The sequence below is a fragment of the Crotalus tigris genome, unplaced genomic scaffold (genome assembly GCF_016545835.1).
Source record: "Crotalus tigris isolate CLP2741 ecotype Arizona unplaced genomic scaffold, ASM1654583v1 scf7180000017546.9332058, whole genome shotgun sequence".
Classification (NCBI taxonomy): domain Eukaryota; kingdom Metazoa; phylum Chordata; class Lepidosauria; order Squamata; family Viperidae; genus Crotalus; species Crotalus tigris.
Window position 1 is genome coordinate 8,522,317 of NW_024096465.1, and position 27,372 is coordinate 8,549,688.

The window sequence follows — 27,372 nt, forward strand, 5'->3', positions numbered from 1 at the left end:
TCTAATAGGGACAACACATTTTAATCCTCTTCTCCCTCCTTCTTTTTTAATGTTGGCAATCATTCAATTGATAAGGCTCATCATCGTTAGACAAGATATTAATTTGAACTTTCTAAAAGATCAATTGTGGGATGAAACATTCCCTGATAATATTCATAGAAATGCTTCCTCATGATATTCATGACAGACAATTAGAATCAATGAATGTCTTTCATACTTGTTTGTTCAATAAACTACTTGTTAGTACCATCACGCTGTCTTAAAAAGCCACAAGGCAAGAATAAAAAAGTCAATAAAAATAATAAAAAAATCTTGTAATCAGTTTAAAAAATGGGCACTATAGTTGAAATATTTCCTAATGAAATTCTATTCAATTCTATTCAATTTGTTTATAGGGAAGTATAGATTATGCCTTACAGACGATAAAAAATTTATACCCTCTTTTCTAAGAGGGTATAACTGAGAGTTTAACTACACAGTATATAAAATATTTACCATGCTGCTTCAGTTCTAATTTTTTGCTTTATTAATGTTTTCTTAACTATTGTTGCCCAATTCAACCTGGCATCAACCTTTTTAAATTTCCATAAAGGAAGGATGGGGAAAGAATGAGTTTTCCTTCTAAAAAAAATAAAACAAAAACAGATCATGTGACATTGTCCCTAACAACTGGAACATGAACTGTTGTAACTGCCATTGTAAGTCAATATTGTCACATGAGGTCATAGTTGATTACCTCATTGGTTAGTGATAGAACTCCCAGTTTAAATTAACATAATCATCAAGGACTACCTATATTAAGTTATATGATACTGAAATGTTTTTAAAATGTATAGAATAGAATAGAATAGAATAGAATAGAATAGAATAGAATAGAATAGAATAGAATAGAATAGAATAGAATAGAATAGAAGGGACCTTGGAGGTCTTCTAATCCAATCTCAGGCAGGAAAACTCTATACCATTTCATACAAATGATTGTCCAATCTCTTAAAAACTTCCAGTGTTGGACAATTTACAACTTTTGGCGACAAGTTGTTCCACTGATTAATTGTTCTTACTATTAGGAAATTTCTTCTTAGTTCTAGGTTGCTTTTCTCCTGCTTCTTGTCCTGCTTTCAGGTGTTTTGGAGAATAGTTTGACTCCCTCTTCTTTGTGGCAGCCCCTGAGATATTGGAACACTGATATCATATCACCCCTAGTGCTTCTTTTTATTAAACTAGACATACCCAATTCCAGCAACTGTTTTTTTTTATGTTTTAGCCTCCAGTCCACTAATCATCTTTGTTGCTCTTCTCTGCACTCTTTATAGAGTATTAAGGTATTAAAGAGTATTAAAGATATATAAAAACAGAACAAAATGTGAGAGTTGGAGGGGACCTTGGAGGTCTTCTAGTCCAATCCCCTGCTCAGGCAGGAGACTCTATACTGTTCCAGACAAGTTGGACATCCAAGATAACAGAAGTACCCAAAGATACATTTGAAAAGTGTAAGTCATCCATACAGACTTAAGGATTTTCCTCAAAGACCTAAATAAATCTGTATTTTGCATGAAAAGAAAAGGGAATTAAAAGCCAAAGTTTGATGCAGATTAAAACTGCCTATATCTTAGAAAAACTATTACACTAACACTGCCTGTCAGGGTTAGTGCAGTGCATTGGTAGCATAAATCCCTGTTGGTGCACATTAGAAAATGTTTTAAGATGTTTTGTTCACAAAGCAGCCGAAATCACTTTGTTGTGCTGGATCACTTTTTTTTTAAAGTGTTTCACCCTTTCTTTAGGCTTCTTGGGATTAAGAAGAAGGAAGAAAGAAAATGTCTTGTTCAAGAAGGAGAACTGTGAAATCATTTAAGTGCAAGACCACAATGCTAGCAAAAGAAGTTCTAAGAGAAAAAAAATGAAAGGATAGCTAAATTCTTCCTTTACTGGGGCCAGTTAATACTTCATAGTGAGACATATCACTGTCAACAGGAATAAATGAAAGGAAAACCAAGCATGGCTCAGAATACTGTGTAACAATGGGAGCTTGGTCTGCAGTGACCATACCACAACCCATATACCTGCCTACTAAAGGGGAAAATAGATTAAGCAACCTTCAACTGAACTGGAAATAACTCTAAGCAGTTACTTATTTATTTTATGAGCATTTAATCACTACAAGGCCCTTCACAGGCCAAATCCAGCATTTCCTTCATAAAAAATCATTTGTTTTCTTATTAATTTTTATAAATGTATTCCTAAGGTCTGCCATGTATTATTTATTCCCTTATCCTTACGATATGTGCATTTTGTTGGATACATTTGTCCAGGGTTTTGTCCAGAGTTCAAAGAAAGTTCTTATAAATAAAAAGGCAACATTCTTTAATTGAACTTGCTGGAAATGAGATATAGAATGTTTTGCAGTCAAGGTAGGGGGGGATATTATAGAGTTCTCCAATTATAGGACCATTTGAGTAACTATCTCATCCTATAATAAGAAAGTGAAAAAATGGAGTAACCTAAGGATGACAGAAATTTTACTCAAAATATTAATGAATTGTACTGTAGTTCTTAGGCCTTTCTTAAGGCCTAGAGAATATGGGTGACTAGATTCATAATAATGGCAAGACTGTGATGTTCTTATAAACAAGTAGAAAAGCTCCTTGTAAAAAACTGTAGATCTAAGATAACTCTGAAATTTCACCTTACCAGGTTTATTAACAAGAGGATGTAAGTTGGTTTGGGAGGCATGGCTGAGATGAGGACATAGTTTCTAGTTAGCAAATGTGATGTACAGAGAATAATGAAATACTCTTTTGCTTTTAGAAAGATGACCTTTGATTAAAAGGAAAGACTTTCCAGAAATGAATTGTTCAAACATTTGCATGCTGATTTATGTTCTGTTCTGTGGGACTTAGTGCCAGGTAGGAGAGGATAGGATGGCCACTTAAAGGCATTTCCATACTTAGCCCAGTTGAGAAATACCTTTTCTGACAACAAAATGGAAAAAGAGTTAAACATAAACTTTATGTAATATTTCATATACTCTAATAGTGAATTCCCTAATGACCAGTGTCTGCATTTCCTGCGTCAGATGAGGAGAACATATCTTTCTCCTTCTGTCCTGGCCACTTTTTACAGAGGCATGATTGAGAGGATTTTTACAAATTGCATCACTGTCTGGTTTGGTGGCAGCAGTGACTCAGATAGAAAGTCCATACAGAGAGTGGTAAGGACGGCTAGAAGATCATAGGAAGCTTGCTCCCTGGTATTCAGGATGCTGCTTATAAGAGTTATGTGCTTAGAGCTCAAAGCATTGTTAGAGACCCCACATACCCACTTTGTGGTCTGTTTCTGTTGCTCCCCTCTGGGAGGAGGTTTTGAAGTATTTCTAGCAAGACTACCCGATTCTGTAATAGCTTTCTTCCCTATGCCATCTGTCTAGTAAACTCATAAGATTCGTTTTTCTCGCTTTGCACATGCATACATAATTCTAACTAGACTGTATTATTTCTCTGTATCATATAATATATATGGGTATATGCATAATTCTGTATTTATTTATTTTTGTCATATTTATGTAGTGCATATTGGCGGTGACCCTTTGAGAGCTGTATGCAGTGAAATTTCATTTTAATGTATGCCGATTAGTGTACATTCAAAGTGACAATAAAGTTAATATTGTATTCTATTCTGTTATTCTATTCTAATGATACAGAAACATCAGTCTATGGTATGACCCCTTAAGTATGCAAAGTTTACATTTCAAAGCTGTCAAAATCAGCATGCAACCCTCCTCTAATCCAATTAAAAGATGGGCATTGTATAATTCCTGTGATCCATGGAATACTATTAACATATAGAAAAAAAGAGAAATTTGTGCCTGGCTAAGTAGACTTCCAGTATCCTGGCAAAAGAATGAAATATTGACTCGAGATTTGCCTGCTGGGACAAAGGTAGAAACAACTGTCCCTAAAGACTGCTGTGCAAAAATTCCCCAAATCCCTTACCAATTGAGCTGTAGTATGAACTTACAAAAATATCATGTGCAATTAAATCTCACTGATGAAGAGTACTTGCTTTTCTTTAGTGAACAAATAATGCCGTATTTTATCACACCAGAAATTAAGATACATAAAAAGAATTCTGAAGAGTGGCATTCTAAAAAACAACATTGATTTATGTGGGAAAACAGTAAAAAGTAAAATAGCAAATCCAGAGGAAATCCACCCAAAGAAAATGTCCATCAGAATGTACCCCAAAGTGTTTTGAAATAACATAGTATAGACTATGGTTTGGGGGCAGGGGGATCACCTTTTTCCAAGAGTCTCTACCTGTCCAAACAGATGTAGTAGAATGGACATACTGCAGATCCCTTCAGCCAAAGAATATCAACTGGCAGGGTCTAGAAAATGGCCTTTTTCCACAGTGGCAAGAAACTGTACAACATCCTCTTTGGAAAGTAGAATGGTCCCAATCCTGTTAACCTATTGTAAGGCTGACTATGTTCCCAAGCTTGGAGAGCTGAATGTGTCAATGGCCCTGTTTCCTTGCTGTATTGATAACTGGCCAAGTATCTTGGCTGCTATATATTTATTTATTTTGGATGTTCCCATACTTTTTGTCATTTTAAAATGTTTTTAGTAGTTTGATTATAATATAGTTTTGAATTGTAAGCTGCCCAGGATCATTGACTGAGATGGATGGCTATAGAAAATGAATGAATGAATGAATGAATGAATGAATGAATGAATGAATGAATGAAATGTCCTTACCTGTAAAGTAGGCATTTGACGGCAACATAGAATTTGGAAACTTGTAATACCCATTTCCTGGAAAACGGGTTCCTTTCTTTACATTTACATCCGATGTTGCTAAAGATATATCTATTCTTTCCAGTTGATAAACTGGAGGAGGTCCATTAAGTTCTTCAGGCTCATACCAAGTTATCTTTATTACGGTGCTGTTAATTCCTTCAGTGCTAGGTGCTATTAGCTGAACTGGAGCTATTTGGAAAGAAAGAAAGAAAGAAAGAAAGAAAGAAAGAAAGAAAGAAAGAAAGAAAGAGAAATTAATGCTTTGTACTAAAAAGTATTACCAAAGGAACTATTCACAATCTAGTTTCAAATCCCTTAGATTTTATATAGTCATACTACTGTACATAATATTTAAACTGTTAAAAATGGAAAAATATGATCTGCCAATTGTTTGTTTAAGTGAACAGCATTCCTAGCTTTTTCTTTTACTGTTTGCAAATTATTTTCACATTAATATCATAAAAATAATGCAAACATTATGGCAGAAATTCAAATAATTCCTTTGAACAAGAAGATACAATGATATCTGCAGAAAAGACTCACAAATATGACATGATTATTGACTTGGCATTGGTGTAGTTTATTCCTTTGTTAGAACACAATAGTGCTATCTTAAACTGAATAATAGTAATAAAAAAAACCAAACTGAGCTAGTATACATGAATTCTAAAGATAGAAACTTCACCATAAGAAGCCTTTATAGATGCAAAAGTCTACATACTTAGATTTACTATGAATACGTAGCATTTGCCTGTGTTTCAAATATGCATGCACATATAACTTGGCTAAAATGAAAAAAAAAACTATAAGATTTTTTTGCACAGACTTTTCTCTCCTTAAATGGCAAATTATATTATCTGCAGTCATGATAGTGAATAAACACTAATGTGGGAAATTGAAAATTTAAGCTCAGATCCGATGGATAATTTCTCACTTGAAAGTACTGCAACTGGACTGGGAATGATCATAGCTGCGTACCACATAATACTTTTGCATGTATGTGCATATATGAATGTTATTAAGAAAAATTGTGCCCTTTCTAGAAATCATTTATTAATGTGCTTTGTCTGTTAATCGTCTGGACAGCATATGCAGTATGAACTTGGTAAAAGAGCAAAATAAGTATTTTCCTATTTTGGTGAACATATTTTTTTACAGGTTATATAAACAAAATCACCTTTCAAGGCTTCATTACATTCTCTATGCAATCACCAGTTGAAGCTTTCTGCATCTGGGTGTGGCAGATTATGCTGACAATTTTCCTATTGAACACATTATAATCCCTGCAGATATAAAGATCCCTGCAGATATAAAGTTCCATTGTGAATTCTAAGCAAGTGTTACTTTGTAAATTTACTCTACAATGGTGCTTTCTGCATGAGGAATCTTAAACTATGCCACATATATCAAAGTCAGGTGCTTTCGTTATCTTACAGCACATAATTCATTTAGAGAATGTGAAGTAAAATATGCATCCTGTAAATTCATTCAGGGCATTGTGCTAAGAGTTAACAGCAAGATCTTTGTTCATAATAAATTAATAATACACCTTTAAAGTACTTGGTATATAAAACCATAAACATTTTTTTTGCATTTTATATGAACATCTAATGTACTGCTATTATTTTTTCTATAGTGTAAAGAAAGATTACTTTAAGATAAAGGAAAAGATGGGAGTCAAAAAAGCTATGCATTATAAATTCTTGTTCAGATATCATTTATGACTTCATAATCTAATTAGTATCATACTGCTTTGGTCAAAATTTACTGTGTTGAAATTGAAGTTCTGGCATGTTAGGTTACAAGCCTTCCCACATAAGTAGCACTGAGCACTAATGAAATGCAGCATTAATGCACAGGTTTCAAAAGAAAACATGGACTTTACAATTGGAATTTCACTTTTGGAGTTATTCAGCTATGTCAGCATTTTGAATGCAACTGCCAGGATTTAATATTCCAATTCAGCTTCTAACTACTAAAACAGAACAGTAAAATTAATTATTGCCTAAAATGAATACACATAGCCATCTTTAGAACAAACGGCAAATCTTCCTTAAATAAATTCTCATAATAAATTGGAGAGGCTTATACTGTAATTATAGCATCTTCCCTATCCAAATTTGAAGCTTTTATGGCACTTGCGCACTTAATTATTTAGATGCATTGTAACATTTACTTCCTTGACAGGAAAATATTGATTTTTTAATCATTTTCAAGTCTACTCCAGCACAAATAAATGTACTAGTTACAGTTAATGCACTGTGGTACATATATTAAATAGTACTATATTAAATAGTAATATTATTTCATACTATATGAAATAGAAAGCAATCCCTTTGGTTGAAGATTAGAATTGTAAACACCATGTTTTTTTATTATTCACGATGTATGTGCCCTAACATAAAGAATTCTTCTGAAATTTACACATCAACAAATCACATGTGTGTGTGGAGGGGGGGGAACCTTTAGATAATAAATAAATAGCATGTATCTCTATATCACTGTTTATGCAATATACAATAGAAGCTAACGACCACAATATATGTTTGCTAAAGTTATGACTGATACCTGTTGCAATTATCATTTTATTCATTTACCGTAAATTTATTCTGGTCTTTTATAAATAGTACATCTATAAAAGCATTTTTGTTTTAATAGACTAAATTGTATTTTACATACTTTAAGTATATCAGGCTTTTAAAATTTCTTCAGTAAAAAAATATAATTCACAAACTAAAGCATTTAAACATTAAACATTTATTACACTGTCTGCCATTACAAGAGAATGCCCAAAAAATCAAAACAACAGACAATCCTTACAGTTTCATATTAAAGATACATCAAGTATAGCTATCATTTTATAGCTTAGTATTTTTTAAAAAAGATAAAGCCTTCCATGAATATGTTTGTGTGCAAGTCTCTGCGTGAGCACATTATATCTGCATGCATGAAAGAAAAATGTAATTGTCGATAAGTAAAGAGCAGTTAACTTTGTTTTGTTTGAACCAATATCATTTTAGCTTTAGAAACTAAGACAGATGCCAACATTTCACTGTGAACAGATGGTATTTCCATCTAATAGTGCATCACTGTATTAGTAAGGTCTGTTGTGTATACAAACAGTAATAAACACTAGGTGAGGATCAAAATAAATTTTAATTGTTGACATTAAATTCTGGCAACCGTGCTTCTAAAGATAGTGAATTCTTTTTGCAAATCTGTCAGGTTTACTAATGCAGCTGCTAAAGCTTTCCTATAGCATGTCAGGTTTTAAAGCTAATAAAAATGCATCTGTATTAGAGTTACTAAATCTTTACTGGTCTACTTTTCTTTCATGCATTTATACTAAAAGGAACCCCTCAGTGAAATATTATACAGGTAGCACTTAGTGCTCTTGGCTTTATCTCAAAAAATATGCTTCTTAAAGTTTCTTCTTTCATCAAATTTCTAAATAGCTACATTTCTAGTAGAACCTTGAGTAACATTCATGAAGATACAGTCTCATTTATGCTTTGCCAACTGCTCATTATAATTTCAACCTTTTGAATAGTGACATGTAGGGTTATCCATTTTTAAAAAACAGCATTTGTGTCTCATGCACAATTTCACTTTGTAAGCAAATGTGTAATTGGAGGCTTGCCCAGAGAGTAGAAGATCACTCATTCACTTGAGAGATTTGACTATTGTTATATTCCAGGAATGTTTTCAGCAATGTAAGGTCTCCATCATCCCAGCTGACTTCACATTAACCTAGTGAAGTTGATCATTAGGCCTGACTGTATAGATTGGGTTCAGCATTTCAGACAAGGAAACGTTAGTCAGCAATACAGTAAGCATTTCCAGGAAAACATTAATTTAAAGGACCCAGATTCAACAGATTTCACATTTAAAAGAAACTTCTTCCCTTAATCTGAAACTGTGGTTGTACTGTATTTAAAATACAACATTCTAATGAAATTATATTGAAATTTTATGGAATAGTTTAAAACAACGCAGAATTTTAAAAGTGAAATAAATTGAAAGACCATAATAAAATACTAACATAAATGCTGAAACCCAACAATAAGCAATCATAAAAATGTCATACAAGTGAAAGGGAGCTATATACAGTATAGTAGAAAATTAAGTCCAATTTTTGCAGCAGTGCTTAAACATCTTGATCAGTCTTTCTCAATCTCAGCAACTTTAAGATGTATGGACTTCAACTCCCAGAACTTTCCACCCAGCCTGGGGAGTCCATACATCTTAAAGGTGCTGAGGTTGAGAAAGACTGATCTAGACTGTAAAGTGTGATTGCTGCAATGGTAAGTATGTATGTTAGCTCTTCTCCCTGGAACCCCTTCATGATACAAATTCTTCTAGTAGAGAAGGCACAGGTGAGTTTAGATAAAGCACTGGCAAGAAACTCAGGGGTCTAGTAAGGTATATATTCTGTATAACAATACATAGAATGATTAAAACTACACGTTTCCATTGAAAACTGCAACCTTTCAAGTAGCTCTTTCAGAAAATCTGTTTACAGAATTTGTATATAATATGCCTTAAACATACATAACAAGTTTTAAGAGTTCACCTTATTATGAGCATATTGAATCATATTTTATTTTTTAAAAAAGTAAATGTGATGGTGTTTTTTTTTTTTTTTCAAAAAAAAAAGTCCTTAAAAATATATTGCTTCCACCATATGGGACAACCAACAACTCACCAACCGATTTAAGATGCAGCATATTGAGCTGACCATATGTTACAGAGCTGTTGAATGGCTGAGTGATTCATGCCCGTCACATTCTAGTATATCAATTAAAGCTCCTTGAAGTCTGCATGATTTGTGTCTCTGTTATTAAACCCTGCTAATTCATCCCACTTACACATCTGTTATAAATCTCTAGGAGTGCTGCATGATTCATGGCAATCTGTGAGCATGGTACAGCAAATTCTTCTCCTTGTAATTAACAGTAAATTGTTTTACTGCCATGCAATGAATTTTTCAGTTATATTGCAAATGAACTCCTAAATGCATGGCTCTTTCCTAAGAAGTGACTTATATCATTAGGCAATTAAAAAGTATTGCTTTGAACCAAAAGCTTTTAATCAAGAGAAATACAACTTAAACTCATCCTAAAGACCATGCAAATTTGACATACTGACAACAGAATAATTTGTACAATAAGGAGTGAAATATGTTCCTTTGGGGAGAACAAATAAATAAGTTTTGGCTCTTACACTGGTGGAGAAAGAGCACCCAATTTTTAGCCAGAGAATTTCTGGCAAGAGAAAAAACTGAGCAGTTACAGTTTATCTCACAAGTTATTTAAGTAATCTGTCATATCTAAATTTCTCAGATTATGCTTCATGTCTTTAATTGTTACATAGTGCCTATAAAATAAATAATGGGAAGATTAACCAAGCAAAATTATCACACATTTCTAATGCTGTCCGAGGATTTTCATCAAAAATGAAACTGACGTATTTTACTTTGATCTCTAGCTTCCGAAAGAAGCTTCAATTCTTCATTTATGCTCTTCTCTTATCATTACTGTTTAGGTCTTAGCATCACTTTCACATTCATGAATGTAGATGTCATGCTAGTAGATGAGCCACAAGTGAAGTTAAATTCAAAGAAGGGAGACTAATTGAAGATGGCAAACATAAGACAAATTTGTAAAAGGCATTTTAGTGTGTTCTGTGATTGTTTAAAGAGAGAAGAGAGGAGCACATGGACATGTCCATGTCTGAGCACATGTATATATGCTTTGGCATATGTCAATATACGAATATACCTGTACATAATATGGAATGTTGTATTTATATGCCAGTTTTTCACTTTTCAGCATAGGACTCAAAATGATTGACTTAATGAGGGGTTACTCAAGACAGAAGTGAACAAAATGATTTCATCTCTACAGTAAGAACAAACAATACGTTATGAAAGCAGCAACAATAAACACCCTCCCCCAGCAAGTGCAAAGAAAGAAGGGGATGATTGGTTTATGCATTATGAATGAAAAGGTACAAAAATATTAGTATACACTAATGACTATATATACAAAATTGCTGTAATTAAAATAATAAATTAACATATTAAGAGTACTTGTTTAATCTCTTTGGGTCCCATTCACAATGACAGATTTTTATGTACTTGAATGCAAACATTGTATATTTTCAAACCAGAGGAAAACAGTATGCCTGTTTTACTTTTTACAGAGAAAGGAAAATCTAATGTACCACTAATTACTAGTTAGTTAATTATGGGTGATTTTAAAGACTGTGATAGAGTATTATGTTTAGTAATCACTTTAAGACAGGAAAAGCACATGGTTTTGATCAGTGGCATATACCTTTCCAAAGTACATGATGTTCAAAATATTTCTTTCTAAATTCCCTCTGAATTAAACAAGATTGACAAAAGAAGTAATTTAAAAAACATTAAAAATTAAAATTTCTATAGATAACCCTGAGGAGCCAAAAATGCCTGGATATAAATTTAAGATGATAGGAAGAGACCTGGTGGATTAGATTAAACATTTTTAATCTATGAAACTACTCCATTACCTGTCATATTAACCACAAGCAAGTCTGAAAGGAATCTGGTCCTTTCTTACTACTGGCTGCAATCTAGAACAGAATGGTTTACCGGAGATTATATATAACTGCTTTGACAAATAGCCTTTAAGCATTCTCCATTAATTTAACAGATACTGTAATGATTATCTGAACTACATTAAATTCTCACAAGGATGTTATAACCCGCGAGATGCTATGTATCAATATAGCTGAAAGTCAGTATGGAAGAATGTGGAATTGCACAAATACAACTAATCTAAAGGTCTATGTATTGGTTTGCAGCTTATTATGTATTTTTTACTTTCTAAGAGCAATTTTGATCAAGAAAAGAGCCAATTCAGTAGTATCCTGGCTGATTTACTAAACTGTAGCTACCTTACCAGGTTGTTGTTTTTGTTTGTCTAATCTTTATTGCTTGCTCATGATTACATCAGAATTAGCCATGAGTTTCCCTAAAAACATAATCAGTATGAGTTGATAGTAGGTGTGTCTCGGGTTTTTCTCTCTCGCTATAGTATCATTCAATTGAATGACCTCTAAATGTTTAGTTCATCGATTCAGAATTGCAATGGCAGGACTATCTAATCAATAACATTGTTTATTTCAGTTTCACATAAAGGAAGTCTATTAGATACAGGCCATTTAAAGTTTTTACAGTATTTTAGATTAATGGTCGCTTATGAGTGCTACTGTATAGCTTCACTGGCAATGATGAATACCTAGAAAAACAAATACATGAGGATGAACAGATTGTTAAGCAGCAGTGGGAATTTGGACATTTGCTTGTAATTCAGGTATAAGAATTCTGTTTGTATATTCTGCACACTGTATGGGAATGATTTTGTATTATTTTATTGTTATTTTTCTTAATACTTGAAATAAGTTCTGTAAAATATTAATAGTATATTCTCATGCTAAGACCCTAGTCTTCATGATAATGCAAACAAAGAGAAATATTCACAAACATTACACAAGTTCTTTCCTAGCTTGGTTGTGACAATACTCCTATTTCTGCAGATTTTTTGTGGCAATACCAACACAGATGGACCTGTCAGCCCCCCTGCATGTCTAAATATTCACTTTTATTTTGACACATGAGCAAGAGACAATAACTAAATGGTTATCTTCCCTCAGCCACCAGCTGTTCCCACTGGCAGCACAGACAGTAGGAAGATTTGCATGAACTTCAGACCTGATTTTAATAGTGATATTTGGTGATTTTTCATTGAAAAATAATTACTCGGATTTCATGGCTATTGCCTATCACTTTTTATGAAATTACTTTCATGTCAGAAATTACAATGGTGTAATTTTTGTCCAATATTTCCAATTTAAAAAATAGATGGCTAAGAAAGAAAAGATGTAAGAATGAAAAAAAAATAGATTAAATACATATGATAGTATTACCTGCTAGAAGGTCCAGAGCCTGTATACAAGAGATGCTATTGACTCCCAATGCTTCTTGATTTTAATCAAACGTCAAATTCTTTTTCTCTACAATTCAATATTTACTTTCTCTACTAAGGGAATGGGGACAATAGCCTAATCAACCTGTGTGAATAAGGAAGTTTTTGGAAAAACTCAGATGGTTTTCTCTGATATTATCCATATTAGTGTGTAGTTTACATGCTCAGACAGGTACTGGCCAGTTACTAGACATCATGGTAGTAGACAAGGATCACAAGACAACAAAGATGATGATAGATGTAGTGGCACCAAGGCACAGCAAAATCAGGAAGGAGTATGAGAAGCTGAAGAAGTACCAGGGCCTGAAGGAGGAACTAGGGAGGATATGGAAAAATAAAGGCCAAAGGGATACCAGTGGGGGTAGCAGCACTTGAGGCTGTGACTCCTGAGTTGGGACAGTGACTCCAAGAGATCTGTGTCCAGAAGAGCGAGTGCTAGGAAGTCCTAGATTAACACTCAAACTGCCGGGCATCTGGTAGAAGATCCAATATTGAAAAAGGCACATACCACCCATAGAGGTGGGAAGGGTTTATATATAGTTGTTGATTGCTTTTTTTCTTGTGCATCATAATTAAAGTTAAGATGTTCATTTGTTGCTTGAAAGAAATTAATTTTAAAGAAGTCAACAAGCTGTCAGGTTTCAATGAACAATTCAGATTTTAAAAATTACACACAGATAAGGAAGCTTCTTCTTTAATAAAGATCCTATATAAATTGCATTAGTTACTGTTTAAGCTGTTCAGCTGTGGAAATTCAGAAAACTGACATTAGGTTCAAGAATGATATGAATTGTAGCTTCCTACTTGCCCGATTAAAATGGAGGGAGGGACCATCAGTAGCAAAGCTGTTTGGGAACCATAGTATTTCAGTATTGTACTTTTCTTACCAAAGTCCCACAAACTCTTCTATGTAAAAAGAAAAGTTGCCTTTTCTTTGAGATGTTAATTTTCTATATATAATGATTAACTTGACTGAAAGACTAAACGACAATCTCCAAATAAAAAGTATACTACTTATTCACTATGACAGAGAGAATCTTCTCTTACCATAGAAAAGGATGTAAAGTAATAAAATAAATTGAACTTTATAAGATTATGATGTACAAAGTTGCATCATATTGAAAGTATGTCATTTTTCACAATCAGTTACTCTATTTGCCAATGCCTATGATTGAAATCATATTCTTATATATTCAGTTATAATTACACTGAATTTGTGTAGCAAGGCGTAAAAACTATTATTTTGGGAGACTTAATACGTTGTGAGGAAATAGTTCAATCTAGGGTAGGAAAAAATAACTTTCATCTAATATCAAAGAAGTAACATTGCATATACAAAGTGTTTAATATTCTTAAATATTTGTAAATAAAATATAAAAAACTAAATATATATTTTAAAGATGGTAGGCAACATTCAAAGTAAAAAAGATGGATGGGATACAATGCGAAGAGAAGAAATTGCTACAAAAAAGAAAAAAATATGTCCAGTATTTATATAGCAAAGTGTTCAACATAAGCAACAATACAATGTATAATTAAAATGCTGAAGTAGGACTGAGCAAATGTAAGTTCACATCATTGAGTTATGGAAACTCAGTGACAACTTTAGGTTTGTTACTGTCTTTCAGCTCAAATAATCTCATTGTATAGTTATTTTGTGAGGAAAAGGAGGAGAGAATGCTAAACATGTCACTTTGAGCTTCTGGAGGCAAGACAGGAAATAATAACGTACTTTAAAATATATGTCATAGTGTTCACTTCTACAATAGTGGCCAAAATTGTGGAAACCTTTTGGGAAAAGTGTATTTTTGAGCTTTGATGGCTAATAACACCACTTTTTTTTGGAGTAGTACCATAAAATTATATATCAGTGGAAAGATAATTTAATCAAGAATGTAATGCAACAAAGTTTGTTCAATTATCTGTACTATATTCTATGAAAAGTTATAGCCAAATAACCAGAAAAAGGAAGCACAACTTGCTTAGGTTGATATCAGGTAGCTTTCCTTCATCTGATTGTAGCCAATGAGCATGAGTGTTTAGAGAACCAAACAGGTGTCATCTTGTTTTGGCAATGAGCCAATCAGATCACAGTAGGATTCAGTTATTGATGTCATGTATTGAAGCTGAGAGAGGACATTTGTCAGTGTGTTATGTGATCGCTATCAAGTTGGTTGGGGTTTTTTTGTGTTCTTTCATTTAATGAGCTTGTAAAACATAATAAAATTAAAGTAATGGTGCAAAGAGTTGACTGGTTGCCCAGAAAGCGATGTAAAATAGTATTATTAAGTGAACAAGGCTACAGTTATAAAACAATTAGAAGAAAAAATGGTGGAAACATAACCAAAGATGGCATTTCTACTGTACACTTTTCCCAAAAGGTTTCCACAATTTTGGCCACTACTGTATAAAAGCTAGTTTACAAGAAGCTCCTTCCTGTCAAGGTCATATATACCTGGATTTTGACACTGCATTAAGCCACAGTATTGTTTTGTTGCTTTTGGTTTAGCTATGATGCTTTGTGAAACATGGTTTATACCTTAACTTTATCTAGATTTCTGTGGCATGGTTAAAACAAATGAAGGCCTGCCAAAATAGATGAGTTAACCATTATATTCACAGGAAAAGATAAGTTTTAAGTTACCTTTATTGATTGCTACAACTCAATAAAAGCACACTCATTTTTTTTCAAGTAGAGGGGCACAGGTTCAATCCCAGCATCTCCCAAGTAAAATAACAAGTTCAAATGGGCAAATAGGTAGCTTCCTATATAACAATGATTGATAGAAAAAGCACCAGAATAAGCTCTATTAGCTGACAGCATAAATATCCCTGTAAATATGACTAAATCTATTTGATGAATTTACTGCAACAAAGTAACACCAGTGTTGTATGATTTTTGCCATGATATCACAATAGACATCCAAAGGAACAAGTTGTTGTAGAAGGGCTGCATATTAATTTATGTGTTATGCAGTTGTCTATCAAAATGATCACTACCGCTAGCAACCTTTGTAGGAAACATTAAAAAAACAGGGTAATTGATTTAATTAAGAAAAAAGCTTAATTAAATCTTTCTATTATTATTATTATTATAAACCTAGTCCCAACTTAGGCACAAAGCCAACTGGGTGACCTTGGCCAGTCACTTTCTCTTGGCCCTAGGAAAGAGGCAATAGCAAACCACTTCCAAAAAAACCTTGCCAAGAAAACCACAGGGTATTTATTTTCCAGGTAGTCTTCAAGAATCAGATGGAACTGAATGGAAGAAAAAAATATAGAAAATACACTATATTTTTTTAACTTGCAATTAATCAGTCACATAATAAAAGCATAACACAGCATCTCTGACTATGCCTAATCACCTCTTTAGAAAATTATGAGCTAGCTTTACACTTTCTCTTTTCCCTTACCAGCAGCTAAAGTTTGTCCAGTTCCGGGCTTACTGTCGACACATCCAATTCGATTGCAGAGAGTAATGGTAAACGAGTACATTCTGTATGGATCCAGTCCAGTCGCTACATAGGATTGCTCATGGGCTTCAGCAACATACAAAGTCTGCAAAATAAAGAGACTCAGGATGTTCTAGTCTGGGAACGCTTTTCTTACTTTATATGAGTATGATAGTATATTTAACAATAAGTAATTGGTTGGCCAGGGTTTGCCAAGCACCATTAGCAGAACTAGCAATATTTTGAAAAAAAAAAGTTCAACATGCTATAGAATTAAATTATAATACGTTCATCACGATACTTTATGAGGTAATAATCCAGTTCTTGAGTAGACAAATGAGGGGAAAAAATTATTGCCTCATAAAGCTGTAGAAGAGAGGAATTATTTGTGCAAACTGTACAGATTATGCAAAAGAGTGGTATCACTATTATGTAATGAAATCTAACCAACTTGCATGGGAATCAGACAAAGCTAGAAAATATTTTAAAATGAGGACATGCTGCCTTTTAAATAGGAAAAGTTATCATTACTATATATTACAATCAAGAGGGACAGCACCAGAAAAGTATTTTTTACCTTAAAATATCTTAAATGAAAAGCATTAAAATGGAAAGAAGGAGAACTATTGAATAAAAAAAGGTTATTCAATTATACTGAGAAAACCTTTTTACCAACTATTCAAAAAGGTGAGCTTACATCATCAATACCATTAAGTGCATATCATTTTAGGCTGGAAGTCTGACAATCATTGGGAACAATGTGCATATATTGGATCCAGTGTTCCCTTAGGTATTTTTTCCAGAAGGTTCTTTAATAAAATCTCTGCACCTCTACCATTAACATATGAAGGCCCTTAGAGAATAATACCATATTCTATGTCAATGGAGCTGCCTTGTATGAAAAGTCCTGGGAGAATCATTAATTAGAAAGAGAATGAACGTTTTAATTGTCCAAACCCAAAAAGAATACTTTAGCAGCATGATTTCAAGGAAATGTTAGGTTGTTAGCAATTTTATTTTTTGCTATGAGAATAACGCTTTTCAAGTTTCACAACAGCTATGAATTAAAATTTGCATAAAATAATAATATTGAGAAGACAACTATAAACAGCAAATATCACAATTGCAAAGAAGAAAAAACAGACAATCTAGTTAGCTGCTATAAGAAGATAGCATAGACTGACTACAAACAACAGTACGACAAACTAGCAACAATGGTGCATTGGAAGATCTACAATAAATACAATATGCCTGCCAGCAAGGTGGGACTATAAAATAGAGAAATTCATAGAAAATGAAGCTAATTTGCTCTGAGACTTCAGAATCCAAACAGACAGGTACCTGCTAAACAACACACCAGATTTAGTAGCTATCAGTAAGAAAGAAAGAAAGAAAGGAAGGAAGTCTGAATAATGGACATGGCAATACTTAGAGATAGCAAAATAGAAGAGAAAGAACTGGAGAAAAATGCAAAGACTTGCAGATGGAAATAGAATAACTATGGCAAAAGAAACCAAAGGTAATGCCAATAGTAACAGGCACCTTGAGTGTAATCCCAAAACAACTGGAGCAATAAAAACCTTAAATGCTTATATACAAATGCTCAAAGCTTGGGAAACAAACAGGGTGAACTAGAAGCAATAATCCAGGAGGGAGGGTATGACATAGTTGGTATTACAGAAACCTGGTGGGATGAAACCCATGAATGGAATGGACTGATGGATGGATACAAATTGTTCAAAAGAAACAGGTCTACAAAAAGAGGAGGGGGAGTTGCACTATAGGTAAGAGAATGCTACATATCTACAGAAATGCACATCATCATAGATAAAATCTCTCCAGAATGCATATGAGTCAATATAAAAGAGGAAAAAAGTGACATTACCCTAGGCCAGGGGTAGGCAACCCAAAATACTCAAAGAGCCGTTTCCCACTGAAAACAAAACACAGGGAACCGCATAACCCTTTGGATATCTAAAATTAAGATAAGACTGCATATATCCTTTTTTACCTTTATATATCTCCCCCTCTCCCTTTCTCTTTTCTCCCTCTTTCTTTACTCTTTCCTTTCTTTCCTCTTTCTCCCTCTTTCCTCTTTCCTTTCTTTCCTTTCTCCTTCCTCTCCCTCTTTCTTTCCTCTCCCTTTCTCTTTTTTCTTTCTCCCTCTTTCTATTTCTTTCCTCTCTCTCCCCCTCTCCCTTTCTTTCATCTCCCTTTCTCTTTTCTCTTTCTCCCTTTCTTTTCTCTTTCCTTTCTTTCCTCTTTCTTTCCTCTCTCCCCCTCTCCCTCTTTCTCTTTCCTCTCCCTCTTTCTTCTCTCCCTTTCTTTCCTCTACGTCCCTTTCTCTTTCCTCTTTCTTCTCCCTTTCTCTTTCCTCTTTCTCCCTCTCTCCTCTTTCTCTTTACTCTCTCCCCCTTTCCTCTCCCTCTCCATTTCTCTTTCTTTCCTCTTTCCTTTCTTTCCTCTCTCCCCCTCTCCCTTTCTCTTTTCTTTCTCTCCTCTCTTTCCTTTCTCTCTTTCCTCTTTCTTTCCTCTTTCTCCCTTCCTTTCTCCCTCTTTCTATTTCTTTCCTCTCTCTCCCCCTCTCCCTCCCCCTTTCTTTCGTCTCTCTTTTCTCTTTCTCCCTCTTTCCTCTTTCCTTTCTTTCCTTTATCTTTCATCTCTACAACTCTCCCTTTTTTTCTTTCCTCTCCCTTTCTCTTCTCTTCCTCTTTCCTCTCCTTCTCCCTCTTTCTATTTCTTTCCTCTCTCCCCCTCTCCCTTTCTTTCATCTCCCTTTCTCTTTTCTCTTTCTCCCTCTTTCTCTCTTTCTTTCCTCTTTCTCCCTTTCCTCTTTCTTTCCTCTTTCTCTTTCCTCTCTCTCCCCCTCTCCCTTTCTCTTTTCTCTCCCTCTTTCTTCTCTCTCTTTCTTTCCTCTACCTCCCTTTCTCTTTCCTCTTTCTTCTCCCTCTCTCTTTCCTCTCTTTCTCCCTTTCCTCTCTTTCTCCCTCTTTCTATTTCTTTCCCCTCTCTCCCCCCCCTCTCTCTTTCCTCTCCCTTTCTCTTTTCTCATTCTTCCTCTTTTCTCTCTTTCTCTTTCTTTCCTCCCTTTTTCTCTTTCCTCTCTCTCTCCCTCTCTTTTTCTCTTCACCTCCCCCCCTTTACTAACAGAACCAGTTCACCTACCAAATCATTTAACTTCCTCCCTTAGAGATGGGCAATGTGGATTCACCACATTCTGACAAAGAGAAATGCCAGCACCTCTCATCAATTCTGCTGCAGTGACGGCAAATGCTGTATGTTAGCAATATCTGGAGAGCTACAGTTCATCCACACCCTCCTGAAAAGCTGTCCCATCCATTGCAATGTCACGCTTTGAAAGGCCCCTCACCCTCCTCCGCTTCAGGCTGACTGTGCCCAGCAGGGAGCCTCAGTAGCCGGCATGGAAGGGAGGAGGGGAGGAAGAGAGACAGACCATCTCCTCGCAGCTCACTTCCAATCCCAATGTGGTAAATCCTGCTTGGGATTTGGGACTGAGAGGGGGAAGATCCTGGCTCCTAAGCTGCAGGGACTTCCAACCACAGAGCTTGCTTGGCTCTGTTCCCATCCAGCACCACGCGTGCACAAAACAACAGCAACAAAATGCTGCGGTCAAGACTTGCCTGCCTGCCTGGCTCCTGGGCCTCGGTAGCCAACCATTTAAAGCAAGCAGAGAGAGGAGAGGAGAGAGTGAGGGTGGATGAGCTGAGTCTGTGGCAAGGATAACAAGGGTTCGGGAGATGCTAGCACAAAAGTTCCGCATCTTTTGACTTAGCTCGCCTTGCCCCCCACTGGTTCTTTGTCCAAACAAGTCACCCTCTCTCTCTCTTTCTCTCTCTTTCCTCTGCTCCCCCTCTCTCCAGCTGAGGAGAGAGAGAGAGAATGAAAGGCAGATGGTGCCAAAGAGGCAGGGAGGGGAGGGGGACAGGAAGCAGTAGAAGGTGCTGAAAGGCACCCGGGACACCACAGACCAGCCTGGGGAGATGCGTGGTGAGCTTGGATGCCTAGGAAATGGCCCGGGGACAGCCCAGGAAGCGATGCCCCCCTGCTGCAGCCTGCCCGGTCCAGGGAGACATATGGCTGGGTCGATGACCCAGGGACGGCACAGGAAATGATGTCCCCCTGCCACCCAGCCCATCCTGGGGAGACGCGTAGCTGACTCAGTGGCCCAGGGAGGGCCCAGGGAGCGATGCCCCTACCCCAGCCAGGACTGCCGCCCGGCCCGGGGAAATGCGTGGCTGGCTTGGTGACCTGGGGATGGCCCAGGAAGCGATGCCGCCACTGCCCCAGCTGAGATTGATGCTCAGCCCGGCCCACGGAGATGGTGGCTGGCTCAGCTGTCCAGGGACGGCCCAGGAAGCGATGCCCTCCTGCCGCTGTGATTGCCACCCTGCCCAGCCTGGGGAGACACTTAGCCAGCTTGGCGGCCCGGGGATGGCCCAGGAAGGGATGCCCCTGCCGCCAACCTCCCAGCTGGGACTGCTGCTCAGCCCGGCCCATGGAGATGTGTGACCAGCTCAGCTGCCTGGGGACAGCCCAGGAAGCGATGCCCTCCTGCCACCACCCCAGTCTGGACAGCCACCTGGCCCGGCCTGGAAAGACGCATAGCCAGCTCAGTGACCCAGGGACCGCCCAGGGAGAAATGCCACTGCCGCCCCAGCCGGGACTGCTGCCCAGCCCAGGCAGACACATGGCCAGCTCGACGGCCCAGGAAGCAGTGCCCCCGCCACTACCGCCGCCCCAGCCGGGACTGAAGCCTGCGGGGGCAGCAGAAGAAAGAAGGGGGAGGGGGAGGAGGAGGCTCCAGAGCTGTAGGAGATGGCTCAAAGAGCCGCATGCAGCTCCAGAGCCATGGGTTGCCGACCCGTGCCATAGGCGTTTATTATCCAATCAATAAAAAAAATAGAAGAACTCTTTGCCAAGTAGTTAACAAATGTATGTAGGAAGCATACCACAATAGTAATGGGAGACTTGAACTATCCAGATATCAACTGGGAGACAAACTCTGCAGCAAGTGAGAAATCAAACAGATTCCTAACCAATCTATCTGACAACTTTGTCATTTAAAAGGTGGAGGAGGGAACTAGACGTAAAGCCATACTGGACTTAATTCTAACTAATAGAGAAGAAGTGATAGAGGGAGTTGAAGTTGCCAGAATCTTGGGCAAAAGTGACCACATCATACTGAAATTTAATATAATGCAAACACTAGCAACAGAAAACAATCCAACCAGTGTCTTGAACTTAAAAAGAGCTGACTTGAACTCAGAGAGAACCTAGGAAAGATCCCATGGATGAAAATCCTAAAGCGGAAAACAACCCAAGAAGCATGGGAGACTCTCAAAAATGCAATCATAAAAGCCCATATAAGTACAATACCACTGAAAAAGAAAAACAAGAAATTCAAGAAGAAACCAGAATGGCTGCACAAAGATCTCTCTGACAAACTGAAAGACAAAAAGGACAAATACAAAAAATGGAAAGAGGGGTACATAACTAAGGCCGATTATCAGCAGAAAGCCAGAACATGAAAAGATGAAGTCAGGAAAGCAAAGGCTCAGAATGAACAAAGACTTTCAACAGAAATCAAGTATAATAAAAAAAAGTTTCTTCCAACATATTAACAACAACAAAAAAGTCAAGGACACTGTAGGTCCACGAAAGAGAGGAGACGGCAAAGAAATAACAGGCAATAGGGAGAAAGCAGAGCTGCTTAATTCAGACTTTACATCAGTCTTCAAACAAAAAGAAACCCAGCATACCAAAAACAAACTACTGCAAAAGACAAATTAGAAACAAAAATCAAAATAAGCAAGAAAATGGTAAGAGAATACTTGAATGCCATCAGCATTAATAAATTCTTCCAAAGTCAATTGCAAAAGGCAGCACTACCTGGAACAGCTTACATCCTGTGACAATACATTTAACATCATCAAACACCAACCATTAGCCTATTCCAGGTTCTTAGGAAAAACGTAATGATTAAAACTGCCAAACCCATTTTAAATATCTGGCTGACTGTGCAATCAAGCATCATCATAAATAATAATAATAATAATAATAATAATAATAATAATAATAATAATAATAATAATACCTTGACGTGGTTGTGGGGCTTGTGTACTCTGAGGAAGATGAGAGCTATGCCAGAGGTTCAAACATACTGGACAGGTCTCATCAGAGGAGTCAGAAAAAGAGTGTCTCTCCCATAAAAAATATGGTGAGACGTAAATTTCAGAATGCCATACCGGCTCGGACGTCGCCCGGGTTAACAAGGTCCGCACTAGATATTGGAGTTCCTGGATATCTGGTGAAAAATGGGTTACAGGACTCAGGACTGTTGGCTAAGCAACCAGGGCCAGCAGCTGCAGAACTACTGGAAGAAAAGGTGTTTACCCGTCACAGATACACAGTGATGGAAAACAAAGAAATAATGATCTGTTACTACAGATCAAGTCCAACAAGACGAGGATATCTAAAACGAATGCACCAATTCTGGAAAGAACAACATCCAGAATCAGAAATAACAGAACAGAGACTAGCAGATCAACGCCGATTTATACCACGAAATAAAGTATTTACAGAAACAGAATTGGACGAACTGCAAAGGTTTACCCAGGGCAAAGAAATCAAAGCCTTACCAGAAGTAATTCAGAATGTAGATGAAAACCAGGGGGAGTTGGCAGTGAAGGAATCTAGCAGAGATATTCAACTGTTCTCATTTGGAAACCAGGCACCTCTACCTCAGGAAGAACAAAACCCTCTAACTAAAGAAATAAAAGAATTGAAACAAAGAATAACTGAGCATCTAGAACAGCACAAAACCAACAGAATAAGGCTGCCTGCATTGAAGCTTGTTCCAAAGAAACAGCTAGCACAAGCATTAAAAGATGCAAATACTGCAATATCAAGTATAAGCACCAATTCACTGCAAGAAACAAACCAACTAATGTACACCACAGCTGCAGTTATAACAGAATACCTGGGATGCAAAATCAACAAAGAAGAAAAACAAACAGTGCACCAGAAAAATGGAAGGTTAGACTAGAAAATAAGATCAGCAAGTTAAGATCACATGCAAGCAAGCTAGAACAGATGAAAGAAAAGAAGCTGAAGAACAAGAAGACCAAAGAATACCTAATCAAGAAATACCACTTAGAAACAAGGAAGATCAAGGAAGCACTGGAAATAATAAAGCAACAGATAACAGCTATAGCCAGGAAAATCAGTAGATATGAAGCTCGAATTGCAAACTATAGGCAGAACCTCCAATTTCAATCCAATCAGAAACGTTTCTACCAATCCATCAATGGAGAAACTGCCAGGAATCAGTCAGTACCTGACAAGGAAGAAACAGTGCAGTTCTGGAAGCAGATATGGGATAACCCAAAGAAATACAACAAGGATGCGGCTTGGTTAAGAGGTGGATGCAAATAAAACAGAAGTTGAAATGAAAGAACTAGTAATAACAACAAAAATGGTAGAAAAAAGAGCAAGGAAAATCAAAAATTGGTCAGCACCAGGTGAAGATGAACTGCATGGGTTTTGGTTGAAACATCTAACTGTTATACACCCACTCATTTCCAAGCAGTTCAACAAGATACTACAAGGAGGAGAAATTGAAAAGTGGCTAACAACTGGGAAAACCTACCTAATAATGAAAAATCCAGCAAAAGGGGCAACACCAGGTAACTACAGGCCAATTACCTGTTTACCAACAACTTTCAAATTACTAACTGGTGTAGTAGCTGATGCAGTGCAACAGCATCTAGTTGAAAACAATCTCTTTCCACCTGAGCAGAAAGGAAACCGCCCCAATAGCAGAGGAACAAAGATCAACTCCTAATAGACAAAATGATCTTGGAAAACTGCAAGAGAAGGAAGACCAACCTGAATGTGGCATGGATTGATTACAAAAAGGCATTTGACTCTCTGCCACATGATTGGATAATAAAGTGCCTAGAAATAACAGGAGTCAGTAGAAACATCAGAAAATTTGTGCAAAGATCGATGGCACAATGGAAGACCCAGTTGCAGATCAATGGTGAGAGACTGGGAGAGGTTAATATCAAGAGAGGAATATTTCAAGGAGATTCATTATCACCATTACTATTTGTTATTGCACTGTTTCCTTTGTCAACAATACTGAATAACTCAGGACATGGCTATCAAACATCAAAAATATCTGCCAGACTATCCCACCTCCTTTACATGGATGATCTGAAACTGTATGGAAAAACATCATCTGAAATAGAATCGCTGCTCAACACTGTCCGTATATATAGCCAAGATATTGTAAGGGAGTTTGGCTTGGACAAATGTGCCACACTTACTATCAAACAAGGAAAAATAGTGAAAACTGAAGGAATCAAGATGCCCCACGAAAATAACATTAAGAGTCTGGATGAGGAAGAGTACTACAAATACTTGGGTATCCTTCAAGCTGACAACATCAAGCACACTGAAGTCCAGAAAAAGATTAGAGGTGAATACATCAAGAGAGTGAAGAAGATCTTAAAGTCCAAACTCAATGGAGGAAATACCATAAAGCCAATCAACACCTGGGCAATCCCAGTCATTAGGTACACAGCTGGAATAGTGGACTGGACTCAAGCAGAACTAAAAGCAATGGATAGGCAGACCAGAAAAATAATGACAATGAATCATGCTCTTCATCCATGCAGTGACATTGACAGACTTTATCTACCAAGGCAAATAGGTGGGCGTGGACTGCTACAAGTACATCAGATGGTTGAAGAAGAAAAAATGGCTTTGGAAGAATATCTGAAGGGCAGTGATGAAGATGCACTGAAATTAGTAAATCAGGAAGGCTTACTGACTACTGGAGAGACCAAACTGGCCTACAAGAAAGACCAAATGAAGAACAGAATAGAGGCACGGGAAGACAAAGCACTACATGGCCAATACATTAAAAAAATAGCTGGGAAACCAGATATTAACAAGACCTGGCAATGGCTAGGAGAAGGAAAATTGAAGAAAGAGACCGGGGGACTAATTCTGGCTGCACAAGACCAAGCCTTAAAGACAAATGCATATAAAGTCAAAATTGAGAAGACAGCAACAGACAGTAAGTGCCGCCTATGCAAAGAAGCTGAAGAAACAGTGGACCACTTGGTAAGCTGTTGCAAGAAGATTGCACAGACTGATTACAAGCAGCGGCATGACCAAGTAGCAACAATGGTGCATTGGAAGATCTGCAAAAAATATCATTTGCCTGTAAGCAAAAACTGGTGGGATCATAAAATAGAGAAAGTCATAGAAAATGATAAAATTAAACTGCTCTGGGACTTCAGAATTCAAACAGACAAGCACCTGCAACATAACACCCAGACTTAACAATTGTCAATAAGAAAGACAAAAAAGTCTGGATAGTGGACGTGGCAGTGCCTGGAGACAGCAGAATAGAAGAGAAAGAACTGGAGAAGATAACAAAATACAAAGACCTACAAATAGAAATAGAAAGACTGTGGCAAAAGCAAGCAAGAGTAGTACCAATAGTAATAGGCTCCTTGGGTGCAATCCCAAAACAACTGGAGCACCACTTGAACACCATTGGCATTGACAAATTCGCTATTATTCAATTGCAAAAGGCAGCCTTATTAGGAACTGCTTCCATCCTGCGACGATATCTGTAATACCATCAAACATCCACATCTGCCTATCCCAGGTCCTGGGTAAGGACTCGAAAGGTAGACAAAATGCCAAATCCAGTCTGAACATCTGGCTGACTGTGCGATGATCAATAATAATAATAATAATAATAATAATAATAAGAATAAGAAGAAGAAGAAGAAGAAGAAGAAGAACAAGAACAAGAAGAAGAACAAGAAGAAGAACAAGAACAAGAGGAGGAGGAGGAGGAGGAAAGGAACAGGAAAGGGGAAAACTGCCCATATCTAGTCTTATAGGTAGAACCGAAAAATAGAAAATGATATATCCATATTGGGCTTGTTAAACATCTTTTCAGAATAAAACCACATATTTATATTCACAAAGGGCAACTTAACTTCAGAACAGTCTTTCAAAAATCATTGTTTCCCTTTGACAGCAATGGAGATAAATATTCAGATCCACCTTGGGCAATTTGCCATAACAACTTTGATACCTCACTGTATTTTAATAAATCTAGGCACTGCTCCATTGGCAAATTTCAATTTGGCATAGCCATAAAGATTGGGACCACTTTAGAGGATCCATACATCAATAAGCAGAGAAAACAGATTGCTAATAACAATAATACCTGAGAAAACATTGGCAATACTTTTTGTTCGGTAATTACATTGACGCTATACCCCATCACTTCTCCTCTTGCTTCATTATCTCCCGGCTTTTCCCAAGACACATTCAGAGAATATGGTGAAAGAGGGAATACTGATGGAAGTGGCATGAATACAGGAGCTAAAACACAAATAAATGTGCTAATTTATCATAAAATAAATGAACAACATGTGTCAGGCACGTTTTCCCACTATATTTGTAAAATACCATCTGTTAAACTTGATAAAATGGCTCTTTGCATCCAATTCCTAAAGAAGCAGCTTGTAGAAATTAATTTTCAGGTCTAAAAGGAATTTTCATATGTTTTTTTAAAAGCTACATCTTCAAAGTAAATGATTCCAGTTATAAGCAAACTCTTGGATATTTTTTTTTCTATAAGGTGCAAGCCACCACTTAAATTTTAAACACAATATAGGCTTCATGTAAAGCACAGGCTTATCTTCACCTGAGAAAACCTGATTAAAAGGAAGGCTGAGTAATTCAGCAAAGTACAGTACATTTAATTACTGAGAAGCTTGGAAGTTCTATCTAGTAGTCTCTCTCTCTCTCTCTCTCTCTCTCTCTCTCTCTCTCTCTCTCTCTCTCTCTGTGTGTGTGTGTGTGTGTGTGTCTGTATTGGTGTTGGTGTGTGATATAATTTTATAACCTCCAATTTTTTAAAAGATAATCACATGTTTTAGAATTTACAGGCATCATCAATTGGCAGTGTTTTGGAAACACTTCTTATATATCACTCTATAGAAAAATCTGCTGGAGGTTTTAATTTCACAAGCA

The 27,372-nt window shown here is 36.6% G+C and overlaps 1 protein-coding gene across 29 annotated transcripts in view; it reads right to left on the minus strand.

The window, feature by feature from the left end:
- The window catches only part of USH2A (usherin), a 466,524-nt gene that overhangs the window by 334,561 nt on the left and 104,591 nt on the right, over window positions 1-27,372 (minus strand). For 26 of the 29 annotated variants that reach the window (XR_005555900.1, XM_039336192.1, XM_039336254.1 and 23 more), the window contains 3 exons: window positions 26,561-26,718; window positions 16,243-16,387; window positions 4,758-4,988 (listed from right to left, as the gene is read on the minus strand). Coding sequence is in view for 28 of the 29 variants with exons in the window: in XM_039336192.1 (XP_039192126.1) it covers window positions 4,758-4,988; window positions 16,243-16,387; window positions 26,561-26,718 (534 nt within the window). In the remaining variant the exon portion in view is untranslated. The remainder of the gene's footprint in view (window positions 1-4,757; window positions 4,989-16,242; window positions 16,388-26,560; window positions 26,719-27,372) is intronic. The other 3 variants (XM_039336301.1, XM_039336292.1, XM_039336272.1) reach the window with 1 other exon arrangement.